At 37.6% G+C, this 15,048-nt stretch overlaps 1 protein-coding gene across 2 annotated transcripts; it reads left to right on the forward strand.

The window, feature by feature from the left end:
* Positions 1 to 386: 386 nt before the first annotated feature.
* On the forward strand, positions 387 to 9,371 carry LOC104424649 (MATH domain and coiled-coil domain-containing protein At3g58200). Of its 2 annotated transcripts, none has more exons than XM_039304517.1 (3): positions 387 to 764; positions 867 to 1,030; positions 9,125 to 9,371. In XM_039304517.1, the coding sequence occupies exons 1-3, from the start codon at positions 547 to 549 to the stop codon at positions 9,271 to 9,273; spliced, it is 531 nt and encodes a 176-aa protein (XP_039160451.1). In that variant the 5' UTR covers positions 387 to 546; the 3' UTR covers positions 9,274 to 9,371. The 2 variants fall into 2 exon arrangements, with proteins under 2 accessions (XP_039160451.1, XP_010035424.2); XM_010037122.3 differs by lacking the exon at positions 9,125 to 9,371 and adding an exon at positions 1,302 to 1,551.
* The last annotated feature ends 5,677 nt before the right edge of the window (positions 9,372 to 15,048 follow it).

The following is a 15,048-nucleotide window of genomic DNA, read 5'->3' on the forward strand; positions in this document are numbered from 1 at the left end:
ATTTCTGTTACTGCTAAGAGCCTGGTGTTTGGACCCTTTGTAGTTTCGTATATTTATCCAAAGTAAGGTAACATTTTTTTCTAAGATAAAGAGATCGTTGTGAGATTATATGTCGCTTCAGTAATCAGAAGTTGAAATACTTCAAAGATTCTAAGAATAATTATGGTCAACTGACGACGGGAGACTTTTCGTGTACATTCCATGATCGGGGAGCATCTTGATTCTGCAGGAAACTGATCCTCTATCCCAATGGAGACAAGAGCCGAAACGGAGAAGATCACGTCTCGGTATATCTGGCGGCATCTGGGATGAGTCCTTTTCAACTTGGTTCGGAGATCCACGCGGTCGTCAGGCTCTCCGTGCATGATCAAACCTGCGATAGATACTTCACTGTACAAGGTAAAAGATCTGTAACAGCAGCCCGAAAAGCAAAGATATTGTCACCTTCTGAACACTAATAAGGAATTGACGGAACTTTGCTTGTGAAATGAAGGGAGAGTCGCGAGGTTTCACGCGTTGAAAACCGAATGGGGGGTTCCGAGATACATGTCTCTGAAAACTTTCACCAACCCATCGAATGGGTACCTCGTGGATGACACCTGTGTCTTCGGAGTGGAGGTTTTCGTCATCAAGAGCTCAGGAGTTGGCGAATGTTTGATGCTGAAAGAGAGCGCATCATACACTCACGAATGGAGGATATCGAGGCTGTCGAGCCTGGGGGATGAATCTTTCTCTGATGTGTTCGCTGCTGGAGACCACAAATGGTAACTTCAAATTACAAACTTTTTTTCAATGACAACTCTTGCTCTTGCGCATATTTACTTTTTACCTTTCTATTGCTACTACTTTTTCATTTTCTTCCCCAGGAAGGTGACGCTGTTCCCGAGGGGTGATTTGGCTAACAGAGGCCAATGCCTTTCGATGTATCTCGTTCTAGTTGATGCGAACAATCTGGCTTCTGGGCAGAAAATGAACGTCAAATTCATCCTTCGATTAAAAGACCAAAACAACATTTTACGCGGTCAGCAAGGTAAGTGCTTGTTCTCAGGAGTGGGATGAGAGGTCCACTTCAAGGCCATTGTCATTAGTAGCGAAAACAGAAAGTCCAGAGTGATTCACAATGTCAACTGCACGATGAGCTTTGCTCTCGCCACAGCACACCGCTAAATAAATTGCACCCGTTAATGAGTAGAGAATTTGGTTTGTTCATGTAGTCCGTATAGTTAGAAACCGCTGAAATCTCTTAATGTTTCCAGACTTTAATTTTCTGCCCTCTTGCTCTTGTCCTTGCCATTTTGCAGTTTGTACTACTGTATGGTTGAGTAGCTCCGCCACGAGCTGGGGTTGGCCTACTTTCATGCCGCTGACAACGGTTGGGAAATGCTTGATGGATGATTCATGTGTCATTGAAGCCGAAGTCATGGTGCTCGGAACAGTTAGCAAATTGCCATGACAGAAATGTCATGTACTGGATGTGTTCACAATCAAACAATCATCGTTAGTTCTTTTCCCGTGACATATAATATATGGATTGGATGTGCTCGTTGCTGATGCTAAATTTTAGTTGACAAAACTAGGGCGTACATTTATGTAGAGATAAATAAATGAATAAAGAGTAAAAAGAACAAAGGCTCAATTCGGTCTTGGTCCAATTTGTGCAGCCCGCGAGAACACCCTTTAACCCAACTCACATCATATTATTTTACCACACTGTTCTATTATCACATTAGATTGACGTGTGGTTTTCATTGTAGCTCATGGGATCATGTCCCGGGCTTATAACAAGTCATGTAATATATTTTACCTGACTTGTATAGAGTTTACTTTTTAAAATCCACTCTTATCTTTCATTATCTCTCTGATGTGTTGTTTTGAATTCCTCATATGGCATTCATGTTTTGAATTTTCAGTTTTGTTCAACAATTAGGATACACTTTAGGAGTGACTTAAATTGAATATCCATGCATGAACACTTGGTAAAAAGAACCTTATGATTTTACATTTCGACGGAATCACATGAACCACTTTTTAGATAAAAAAATTTAGTTTAGGTATTGAAGAGCACTAATTAATTAATTTGTGTAATCAAGTTTCTAAATTTAGGAGCTGTAGTTCATAAGAAGTTGAGCATATTTTCATGGGTCCCTTATAGAATAGAATCCTATCTTTAGATCAATCAAATTTGAATTTTTTAACATCGCGCACGGTAAGGGTCTGGAGAAACTCATGCTGAATGAGATCGCAAATCTTGAATGGAGGCGATGCTAGTTTATGCTCAATAATTTGCTAAAGTCGCTTCTCCAAGTCCCACTTTGGGAGGGTCGCGACAGTGTTCTTATAGTAATTCTTTTGCACCCAACGCTACATCTAGCTAGGTTCTCGCAGACATTGTCATAAGTATTGTCGATACTCCTTATTAAATAAGTTGCAATAATTAGCATTTTCGGCGTGAGTCTCCATATGGCAGAGACGAAAGTGCATTTTCAAACTTCTCTTGATGTTACATAAAAAGTAGAATTAGTTAGATTGCATATGACAAATTATAAAAATGGTCTTGGTAACGAGTGCCTCTTGGACATTGATTAACCATAATTAGTAATGAAATGTTTTCACTTTTAATGCAGTGACCGTGCTTAAAGCAGGAAAGATTGTGCTTTGGTAATTAAAATTTTTATATATTTGAATGTTTGATAAAAGTCCATAGGGCAATGTTATCTCATTAAGAATAGCAAATATATAAAATATTGTGACTTCTTAAGGTCATGGTGCAAAAAAAATATAAACCAAAAAAGAAACACATATAGTTTACATATGTACTATAATTTTTATTTTTTTTATCCGGTCAAGATTGAAATTGGAGGGCTAATGGGGGTTACTGCATTTTCGCCTAAGCACAGGAAAAGAAAAGGAATTTTGATCATCTTAATTTGATCACTACATTTCTTTCCCAAAAAACGAAGCGACCGAATCTTGGAAAAAGAAGAAGAAGAAGCCTATTTAGATTAAGTAGCACTGATATTGACACATGACACGACACGATACAACATGCCGATATGTCGTTTTTAAAAATATAGAGAATTCCGACACGTTGAAACGAGTTGTATATTAAATATATATTTATATATATTACATTATAATTAATTTGAATCAAATTCATCAATAAATAAATAATTGAAAAAACCTAGAATAAATATACACTAAAACAATTAATCCATCATTTATTAACATCATTCATTGTTTCAATTTGATAAATTCAACTTTATTTCAATAATTCATAAAACTTGAAGAAAAAAATCCATATTTTGGACTCACATGTTAAATATGTTGAAAGTGGAGAAAAAAACCTTAAAGGGTGAAAGTGGGAGTCAGAAGAGAAAAGAATACTATACTTTTATTATTTATTTATTTATTATTCTTATTATTGTGTTTTATTTTTTCCCCACACACACACACACACATATATATATTGACCTCTCATTTATTGAATTTTTAAAATTGACATCGATATCGGAATCACGTGTTAGAAACTTATATATCGTAATTTTGACACTCGAGTGTCAAGAAAGTTGATCAGTTGTTAGATTTTTGGATATGTGTTGACTGATTGTCGAAGAGTGTTTGTGAGTGTTGAACACATGTCGGTCATCCGACATGACATCCTTCTTCCATTTAATACGAAACACCCCTGACCAAAAACCATCAAGAATCACCATAATTTGAATTCCTAGAAGCTGAAGAAACGAGAAATATTAAAAAAATAAAATAGATTTTTTTATTGAGTTAAAATTATGAAAAATCTCAAATTTATAATAACTTTATTTCAAATTAATTTATGACTATAAAAAAATTCCAAACAAGTACATCTTCGAGAATTTATTATAAATTAATTTTTTTGGTCATAGAAAACTAAAAATTGATACATTTGTAACAATTTTATTATTTCCTTAATTTTCTTTAAATTGTATTAATATAACAAAAAAAAATCACAAAATGACTTTAAATTAGTACACCGCTCAATTGTTACGTGTCATTTAATTCAGTAGTTTGTCGATGAAATTTAATGGAAATTGATGGAATGATAAATTTGTCACATGTGGTGGCCAAGTTTGGACTAAGTCATTAGTGTACTAATTCGGGTTTTTTTAATGGTAATCACCCATTATTTTTTCGAAAATAGTGAAATGGAACCAAGCCGATGATGGCACGTGGGTTCGCATTTAGTTTTTATAAATATATATAATACATGCTTTATAAATCGAGAATCAGCACAGAGAAAAGAAGGGAACTTTGAATATGAATCGATTCGAACTACAGTCTCGATTCTCTACCTCTCTGCTTCCTCAATGAGGAGTTCCTCGGAACGGAGCGACTGAATCTTGGAAAACCAAAAAAAAAAAAAAAAAGTCTTTTTTCTTCCATGTCTCTCACTCCACAAAAGACCAAGCATCATCGGTACTGTAGCTACTGGAAGAACCATACGATGCTAAAGAGAAAGAAAGAAGCAAAGGATTCAAATGTTGCTGAAGTGGGCAACGAACATGGAGGCAGCATTTCCCTTTTTTAGTTCCTCCCAAAAGCAAGAAATGAAAATGAACTCGTGGAATTTTATGGCGTGACGATGCGTCTATTGATCTTCTTCAGTTGATCTCTTTTTCCCTTTCGGGGTTGTTGTTGTTGTTGTTGTTTCCCCGTTGGTGATTTTTGAGGGGTTTTAACTGAGCAGAGATAACTACGGAGACTGGTGCGGCTCGCCGCGAATAGGTAGTACGAGCTCGGTCGTACCTGTCCGCCGCCGTTCCGCCTTGCATCTCGACCCGAGCGGCCCGACGCCGGTTGCTGCTCGCCGCCGCTCCCCCGTCCGGGCCAAGCCGTTGCTCGCCGCTGCTACCCCCCCCTCAGCCCGGGACATCCTCCCATCCACGGCTGCGGCCGCGCGAGGGCAGGTTTGAAGTCGGGTTGCGCGAGTCGCCTCGGGCTAGGGGTTTCACTCGTGGGTCACGAACCAGGGCTGTTGTGGGTCGCAAACCGGGTAGGGCTCCTGCTAATTTGGGCCAAAAAGTGTGGGTTTTGCAAAATGTATGGGTTTGTCTTGTGGGCTAGGCGTTTTATAAAAAAGGGGAATGAGGCGCAGTCTGGGCCCGTGTTCTAGGCCCATCCGGGCCAGCCGCTGGCGACCCGGGTCGGCCCCAAGCTCCCAACTCGGGAATCCGACCGGGTCGTTTCTAATAATATTATAACATTATAATAATTAATAAGTAATAATAGAAAAATAAAAAATAATTTATTTTCAGAAAATAAAAGAAAATCAGAATATCCCATGTTTTCTCAAAAAGCCAAAAAAAAAAAAAAATCAGGATAAGCCAAAAAATGATTTATATTTTCAAAGAAGATAAAAAAATCCAAAAAATGCATTTCATGTTCCAAAAAATAGAAAAAGACCAAAAAATGTTTTTCCTCCACAAATGCATGGAAAATTCCTTGAAAATCCAAAAAGCTTCAGGGCTTAAATAAGATTAGGTACCGTAAGGGTATTAGTGATTAACTAGTGTAATCAAGTCCCCGATCCTAATTTCTCTGATTGTGTAGAAGCGAATATTCCTCCCAATACTTTGCTTAGGTTTTTTTAATCAACCCACCAAAATTTAATTAGTGGCAAATCATTTTTAAAATTAACTTACAGTTAAAAAAAATCAAACCATTAAGTCGTGAATTGGTGGGCTTGGGAGAGCTTGGACTGAGCCCAATAGACCTAATCAAACCATTAGCCTTCGTAGGCATCCCTAATCGGGCTCTGAGAAAAAAGAGGTCGCAACACACTAATGACAAACGGATGGTAAAACCTTAAATCAATAAACCCATTAACTATTATGTATATCCAACTTAGCAACTTAAAGGTACAGTTTAATGAAAACTAACAAAAATGTAAATTTGTCGCAAGTGTACTAGTTTAAGGTTTATGTTTGTGGTGACGTAAATCCCACCTGACAATTCATAAATTAAGAATTCTCACAACAATAGGGTCTACTCGATAAAAAAAATAATAATTTGGGATAACTTTATAACATATATACCCGTTTAGAGTTTTTTGTGAGTCTCTAAGAACCACATTGTACATTAGATTAACGTTCAGGAACTACATTGAACAAATTAAAAGTTCTGGAACCAAATTGCAAATTGGGCCAAAGTTCAAGGACTGTTTGTTTCATTATCCCCAACCTTATCTATAAGGAAATTGAATAGAAACAAATCAGAAAAAAAACAATCTAAATAATCGACTTGTGGATGCTGTATTTGATGTGTTATCTCCTTACTCATAGGTAGAAGCACGACACGCGAGAAAATCGAAGGGAAACCTGGGACAATTAAGAATCACCACCATGAGTGATTTAGGGTCGAGTTTCACTTTGGAAGCACCACCTCCCACAACATCTTCTGGAACGTCTTGCGGAGAGGCAGCGGTGGAAGCGGTGTCCTCAATGCCACATTTACGTGGAGTGCAGTGGAGGTCGCAAGAACATTGTGTGCAGGTAAACTCCTCAGATTAACTTAGGTTTGATGTTTCCTAAATAGTTAATTCTACCAATGTTTCTCCCCCCGTCGCATCTCTTGCTTCGACTTGAATAAATAACAAGGCTTCTTATTCCCTCGAGTCCTAACGTGCTCTTTCAGCTTTAGGATAATTTAAATAATCTGTGGAATTTTGATCAACCGCACATTCATTCATCCCTATATATATACACACACACACACATATATACATATATACATATATATATGTGTGTATATATACATATATACACATATATATATATATACACACACATATTTTTAACCTTATCAAATAGCTATGAAAATAAATAAATAAAACAGCGAATGCTATTAAAATCGAAGTTCACATTTCAAAATTTAAGAAAGATTGTGCAATTATGCCTAAAATCGAGGAAATAATCCGTAACTTTTCAAAAAGTCAGGATTACGATCCAATGGAAGCAAATTTGGGAGATTTTGAGCGATCCACTTTCTTGATGATCCCCTCGGAACGAAGCGACCGAATCTTGGGAAACCCTAAAAAAGCCGTCTTTTTTCTTCCATATCTCTCACTCCACCAAAGACCTTCGGAGCCATCAAGCATCATCTGTGCTGTAGCAACAAGAAGAATCACACAATGTCAAAGAGAAAGAAAGAAGCAACGGATTCAAATGCTGCTAAAGTGGGCGACCAACATGATGGTACCGTTTCCCTCCTTGAGTTTCTCCCAGAAACAACAGATGATAATAAACAAGTGGAATTTTCCCCCAAGTATAACAACATTGTTCATGTGCTGCATGAGTCTCTCTCTTGCTGGTGGTGAAAAGATTGTCGATATACAAGGATTTTCCAATTGTTACATGAATAACTTGGGAGTCTCGGATATAATTTGCACTCGGGATTGAAGTAAGAACTAGTCGGTTGAGCGGTTTCTTCTGGCTTTTATTTTTATTTTTATTTTTTATGCAGTATTGTCGACAGAGTTTAGAGATGTTGTGCCGGCGCATTTTGTGCTCAAGATTAAGTCCTTCTCTTTGTTCGCAAAGAAAAGCATTGAGAAGTATGAATCTGGCGAGTTCGAAGCAGGAGGATATAAATGGTTCGTTTCTGTACTCTCCAGTCTCCACCTCACACGATCACGTTCGAAGGCATAAAAGAACTATTTACGCTGGTTTAACGTAAGCTGGCCGAAAAACAGGTCAACTAACTCTTGAAGAGAATGTCCATAATATAGAATCCTACGGCTATGCCCCAAATTTGGGCCTTTCTGTCAGAGGATGGTTTATATACTTTACAGGCATTAATTTCTGTTACTGCTCAGAGTCTGGTATTTGGACCTTTTGTAGTTTTGTATATTCATCCAAAATAAGGTAACTTTGGTCTAAGATAAAGACATCGTCGTGAGATTATATGTCACTTCAGTAACAGAAGTTGAAGCACTTCAAAGATTTTAAGAATAATTGTGGCCAATTGACAACGGGAGACTTTTGGTGCACAGTCTGTGATCGGGGAGCATCTTGACTCTGCAGGAAACTGATCCTCTATCCCAATGGAGACAAGAACCGAAACGGAGAAGATCACGTCTCGGTATATTTGGCGGCGTCCGGGACGAGTCCTTTTCAACTTGGTTGGGAGATCCATGCGGTTGTCAGGCTCTCTGTGTATGATCAAACCTGCGATAGATACTTCACTGTACAAGGTAAAAGCTCTGCAACAGCAGCCAAAAAGCAAAGATATTGTCACCTTTTGAACACTAATAAGGAATTGACGGAACTTGGCTTGTGAAATGAAGGGAAAGTTGCAAGGTTTCACGCTTTGAAAACCGAATGGGGAGTTCCGAGATACATGCTTTTGAAAACTTTCACCAACCCGTTGAACGGGTACCTTGTGGACGATACCTGTGTTTTCGGAGTGGAGGTTTTCGTCATCAAGAGCGCCGGAGTTGGCGAATGTTTGACCCTGAAAGAGAGCGCATCTTACACTCACGAGTGGAAGATATCGAGGTTGTCGAGCTTGGGGGATGGATCTTTCTCTGATGTGTTCTCTGTTGGAGGCCACAAATGGTAACTTTAAATTACAAACTTCCTTTCAATGACAACTCTTGCTCTTGCGCAGATTTACTTTTTTCCTTTCTATTGCTGCTACTTTTTCATTTTCTTCCCCAGAAGGTGTGTCTGTTCCCGAGGGGTAATTTGGCTAACAGAGGCCAAAGCCTTTCGATGTTTCTCGTTCCAGCTGATGTGGACAAATTGGCTTCTGGGCAGAAAGTGAACACCAGATTCACCTTTCGATTAAAAGACCGAAACAACGTTGTACGCCATCAGGAGGGTAAGCGTTTCTCAGGAGTGGGACGAGCGCTCCACTTCAAGGCCATTGTAATTAGTAGCCACAACAGAAAGTCCAGAGCGATTCACAATTTCAACTGCACGATGAGCTTTACTCTCGCCACAGTACACCGCTAGATATATCGCACTCATTAATGAGTAGTGAATTCAGTTTATTCATGTAGTCCGTATAATTAGAAACCGCTGAAATCTCTTAACGTTTCCAGACTGTAATCTTCTGCACTCTTGCCCTTGTCCTTGCCATATTGCAGCTGGTACTGTATGGTTGAGTAGCTCCGCCATGGGGTGGGGTTGGCCTACTTTCATGCCGCTGAAAACGGTTGGGAAATGCTTGATGGATGATTCATGTGTCATTGAAGCCGAAGTCACGGTGCTCGGAACAGTTAGCAAATTGCCATGACAGAAATGCCATATACTGGATGTGTTCACAATCAAACAATCATCGTTAGTTCTTTTTTCGTGACATATAATATATGGATTGGATGTGCTTGTTATTGATGCTAAATTTTAGTTGACAAAACTAGTTCGTATATGGATTGGATGTGCTTGTTATTGATGCTAAATTTTAGTTGACAAAACTAGGTTGTACATTTATGTAGAGATAAATAAATGAATAAAGAATAAAAAGAAAAAGGCTCAATTCGGTCTTAGTCCGATTTGGGCAGCCCACATTGCTACCTTTAACCCAACTCATATCATATTATTTTACCATACTTTTCTATTATCACATTAGAGCGACATGTAGTTTTCATTTTAGCTTATGGGATCATGTCCCACGCTTATAACAAGTCATGTAATATATATTACCCGACTTGTATAGGGTTTACTTTTTAAACTTTACCTTGTCTTTCATTATTTCTCTAATGTGTTGTTTTGAATTCCTTATATGGATTGAATGTTTTGAATTTTTAGTTTTGTTCAACAATTAAGATGCACTTTAGGAGTGACTTAAATTGAATATCTGTGCACAAACACTTAGTAAAAAAAAAAAAAAAAAAAAAACTTAGGATTTCACAATTTGATAGAATTGAAGGAACCACTTTATAGATAAACAATATGTATCAAAAGGGCACTAATTAATTGATTTATATAATCAAGTATCTGAATTTAGCAGCTCTGGTTCGTAAGAAGTGGAGCATATTTTCACGTTATGCTTGGCTCCTAACCAACCCAATATGTAGTGGTGGCTCCCTTATAGAATAGAATCCTGTCTTTAGATCAATCGAATATGAATTTCTTAACATAGCGTGCGGTAAGGGTTTGGAGAAACCCACAGGGAACGAGATCGAGCAAACCTTGAGTGGAGGCGATGCTAGTTCATGCTCAATAATTCTCTAAAGTCGCTCCACCGAATCTAACTTCGGCAGGGTCGCGATAGTAGTCATGCAATAAGTATTTAGCAATCAACTCTGCCTCTATCTAGCTTCTTGAAGACATTATCATAAATCTTGTCCATACTCCTTATTGAACAAGTTGCAATAATTAGCATTTTCGGCCTGAGTCTCCATATGGCAGAGACGAAAGTGCATTTTCGAATTTCTCTTGATGTTAAATAAAAAGTACGATTAATTAGATTGTATATGACAAATTATAAAAATGGTCTTGGTAACAAGTGCCTTTTGGACATTGATTAACCATAACTAGTAATGAAATATTTTCACTTTTAATGCAGTGACCGTGCTTAAAGTAGGAAAGACTGTGCTTTGGTAATTAAAATTTTCTATATTTGGATGTTTAATAAAAGTCCATAGGGCAATGATATCTCATTAAGAATAGCAAATATAAAATATTGTGACTTCTTAAGGTCATGATGCAATATATATATATAAGCCAAAAAAGAAACACATAAAGTTTACATTTGTACTGTAATTTTCATTTTATTTATCCGGTCAAGATTGAAATTGGTGGGCTAGTGGGGGTTACAGCATTTTCTTCTAAGCACAGGGAAAGAAAAGGAATTAGGATCGTCTTAATTTCATCACTACATTTCTTTCCCAAAAAACGAAGCGACTGAATCTTGGAAACAGAAGAAGAAGAAGAAGCCTCTTCAGATATTTCTTCTTCCATTTAATACGAAACACCCGTGAGCAGAAACCATCAAGAATCATCATAATTTGAAGTCCCAGAAGCAGAAGAAAAGAGAATTATTAAAACAATAATGTAAATTTCTTTATTGAATTAATATTACTAAAAATCTCAAATTTATAATAAATTTACTACAAATTAATTTTATGACCACAAAAAAATCCCAAACTGGTACATCTTTAACGAATCATAAATTAATTTTTTTTATTATAGAAAATCTCAAATTGATACATTTGTATCAAATTTATTATTTTCTTAATTTTTTTAAATTGGATTAATATAATGAAAAACTACAATATATCTTTAAATTGGTGTATTGGCAAATTATTATGTATCATCCAACTCAGTAATTTAAAAGTGAAATTTAATGAAAATTAACGGAATGGTAAATTTGTCACATGTATAGGATTATTGATGGCCAAGTTTGGACTACATTACTAATGTATTAAGTTGGGGTTTTTGATGGCAATCGCCCATTATTTTTTGGAAAACAGTGAAATGGACAACGCTGATGATGGCACGTGGTTTCGCATTTAGTTTTTATAAATATATAATGCATGTTATATAAATCAAGAATCAGCACAGAGAAAAGAAGGGAACTTTCATTATGAATCGATTCGAACCACAGTCTCGATTCTCTACCTGTCTGCTTCCTCAATGATGTTTCCTCGGAACGGAGCGACCGAATCTTCGGAAACGAAAAAGGAGAAAAAAAGAAAAAGCAGTCTGTTTTCTTCCACATCTCTCACTCCACAAAATGACCTTCAGAGCCATCAAGCATCATCGGTGCTGTAGCTACTTGAAGAATCATACGATGCTAAAGAGAAAGAGAAAAACGAAGGATTCAAACGCTGCTGAAGTGGGCAACGAACATGAAGATACCATTTCTCTCTTTGAGTTCCTCCCAAAAACAAGAAATGAAAATGAACTCGTGGAATTTTATGGCGTGACGATGTGTTTATTGATCTCTTTCTTCCCTTTCTGGGGTTATTGTTGTTTTCCTGTTGGTGATTTTGTGGGAGTTTTAACTGAGCAGAGATAAGTACGGAGACTAGAAAGATCCGGCCGGCGCATTATGTATTAAAGATCGAGTCTTTCTCTCTATTATCCAAGAACGACATCACCATGTATGAGACAAACGATTTCGAAGTTGGTGACCAGTAGTGTTATATCTACAACCTATCTGTGCATGCACAAATTTTCGGGTTACTCCCTGCTCGCTGTCTTCTAGGTTTTATTGTTTTTCTACGTCGACAGGGAAGATTATGATGTATATATCGTCATAAAAAAGGCTTGAGGGTGTCTTTTAGGTTGTATGGTTCTTTTTAATTGAATCGACATTTTAGGAGGCTCAGATGAATCTCATGTATGTGGGTATCCAAGTAAAGATGTGGTTAAGGTGAGTTGTTTCATGTGCTTTTTGGTAACTACACGAATGCCAATTATGCATAGCGATATGGTCCTTCATTGAAAGAAACAAATGCTCCAAGGTGAGGATAGAAAGTTTGCTCAAAGGTCTCAAAAGTGAGGATCTTTTAATGGGCAAATCAATCTCTATTCAGCTGGCAACGGAAATGCTTCATGGATATATGTTATCTAAATCTGATGTTTTGTCGTTGTGTAGGAGATTGATTTTCTATCCTAGTGGAGACGAGCAAGAAGGGGGAAGATCCCGTGTCCTTAAATCAGGCTGTTTCTGAGGCCAATCCTCCGAAAGTTGGCTGGGAGATAAATGTAACTGTCAGGTTCTTTGTGTTCGATCAAATTCGTGATGAATACCTGGCAAAAGAAGGTACGTTTGTTCCCTAAATTTTTTAAAGAAAAAGTGATATACACCTGTGGTTGCTTGGAGAACTCTCCCTTTATACCTTTCGGGGGAAAAACAGGAGGTTTCATGCAATGAAGTCCAAATGGGGGTATTCCAAGATTTACGCCGCTAAAAGCTTTCATCAATCCGTCAAATGGCTAACTTGTTGATGACAGTCTGTGTTTTCGGAGTGGAGGTTTTTGTCGTCAAAAGTTGAGCTCTGATGGAATGCTTGACGCTAAAAGCGAGTCCGAAGTCTGGTAATCATGAATGGAAGATATCAAACTTCTGTAGTTTGGTGAATGATTACTACTCTGAAGTATTCACTGCAGGGAATCACAACTGGTAGCTCTTATATTATGAATGATAACTTCGTCTGCTCGTACCTTTCTCTCTGCGTTTCCAAGCATTTTCATTCACTTGAGTTTCTTCATCTGTTCAGGAAGGTGTAGCTATATCTGAGGGGTGATTCAAGAGAGAGGAACGAAAGCCTTTTAATATATCTTTCTTTGGCCGATTCAGGGAAACTTGATCTTGGGCAGAAGGTTGACGCAAGCTTCACCATACGGTTGAGAGGCAAAGATGGCACAGTCTATACAGAGCTGACGACTACAAGTAATTCTCTCAACTAAAATTGGTGGACTAACTCAATACAGTACCTAGAAAAGCTGCTGTTTGGGTTGGAGATACTAAATCCGATTCCTTTGAAATCAGGGTTGGCCAGGTACTTCCATACATTTGTTAACGTCTATCAAAATCAGGTTTTGGTCTTGTTTTGCAATCTTTCATGTTCCAAAGACGCAGTGATTCCACAAATTCTTCGCCAGGTACTTCCATACATTTGTCTTAACGTGGCTATCAATGTTCGCTTCGCAGATTCGCATTGGTTTTGGTCTTGTTTTGCGTTCCTGGATAGGGTTCATGATTTCCTTGTGGATGATCACTGTATCATTGAGGCCAAAGTCAGTGTCCTCGGCACAGCTACTCAACTGCCCGGTAATTGGGTTTGAGCTCATGATAAGGCGGTTCCTACCGTTGTTTCATCCGCGTAGTGCTAATAGTTTTAAGCAAGTCAAACTTGTCGTACTGCTCTTTCGCTACTAGTTGATCCATGTTTTCCTCTTTCTCAATGCATGAGTTCCTCTAGCATAGACGAATTGTCAATACTATACTCTCCTACTTGCTCGCGTTCACAAATCAACAGCCAATTCCGACTTTAGAAAAAATTTCCTGTAAAGCGACTCCCAATTGCCGCATGCTTCGCATCTGATTACAAACAACCATCTGGGGCCGCATCAAGACTTAACCATTTTGAAATGGTGGCTGGCTGCACTGTGGGTCACACATCTTTTAAAGTCTGTGAGTTTGTGACCTATTGTCTAAGTAACACCCATACCGATATGCGACACGACATAACATGTTGATACGTCATTTATAAAAAATAGAAAAAATAAAAAATTCTAACATGTTTGGTTGATTTTATATATACATGATAAATTATCCTTTAGAATGAATTTTCATAAAAAAAATATTAATCCACTCGTATGTTAATATAATTTATTGTTTCAATTTGACAAATTCAACTACATTCCAACAATCCATTAAACTTATTAAAGCATGTCAAAACAGAAAAGAAAAAATCAACTTGGGGTGTGATTTGTGTGTCATAGAAAGTAAGAGTCGGAAGAGAAGAGAAGAGAAGAATAAAATGCTTCTTTCCTCTTTATTATTTTTTACTTTCTTACATATTTATATTTTAACCCCTCGTTTATTAAAAATATTTAAAATTGACTCCATACATATCGGAATCACACGTTGGAATTCCAAACTTGCATATTGAAATACCTAACTTGTGTGTTAGAAAGTATAAGGAGAGTTGGCTAGATGTCGAATTTTCTAACATGTGTTGGTGAGTGATGAAGAGTGTTGGATATGTGTCGGAGTGTCCAACACATGAAGATTCTCGTCAATACTTCCTAGTCGGTGTTTCCTTGCCTGTTGCCCTTGCTGACAAAGAATAATGTTGAGTTTCTCTTAGAAAACAAGACTTAATCTTTTCTTTTCTTTTTTTGGCCGGTTAACAGACAAAGCATTTGCACGAGGAGAAAATATTAAGTGGCTGGAGACTGTCACGTTAGCTCCCCATCAGCTGCAGACATAGATGTTTTAGTTGTAGCCACTCAAATTTGACTCATGGCCACAAACTTGTAATTAAATAAGAAAAAAAAAAGGGGTCAAATATCTATTCAGCCTCAGCCATAGGAGAACTTCGTTCGAGTTGCA

This window comes from Eucalyptus grandis, chromosome 11 (assembly GCF_016545825.1).
Source record: "Eucalyptus grandis isolate ANBG69807.140 chromosome 11, ASM1654582v1, whole genome shotgun sequence".
Taxonomy (NCBI): Eukaryota; Viridiplantae; Streptophyta; class Magnoliopsida; order Myrtales; family Myrtaceae; genus Eucalyptus; species Eucalyptus grandis.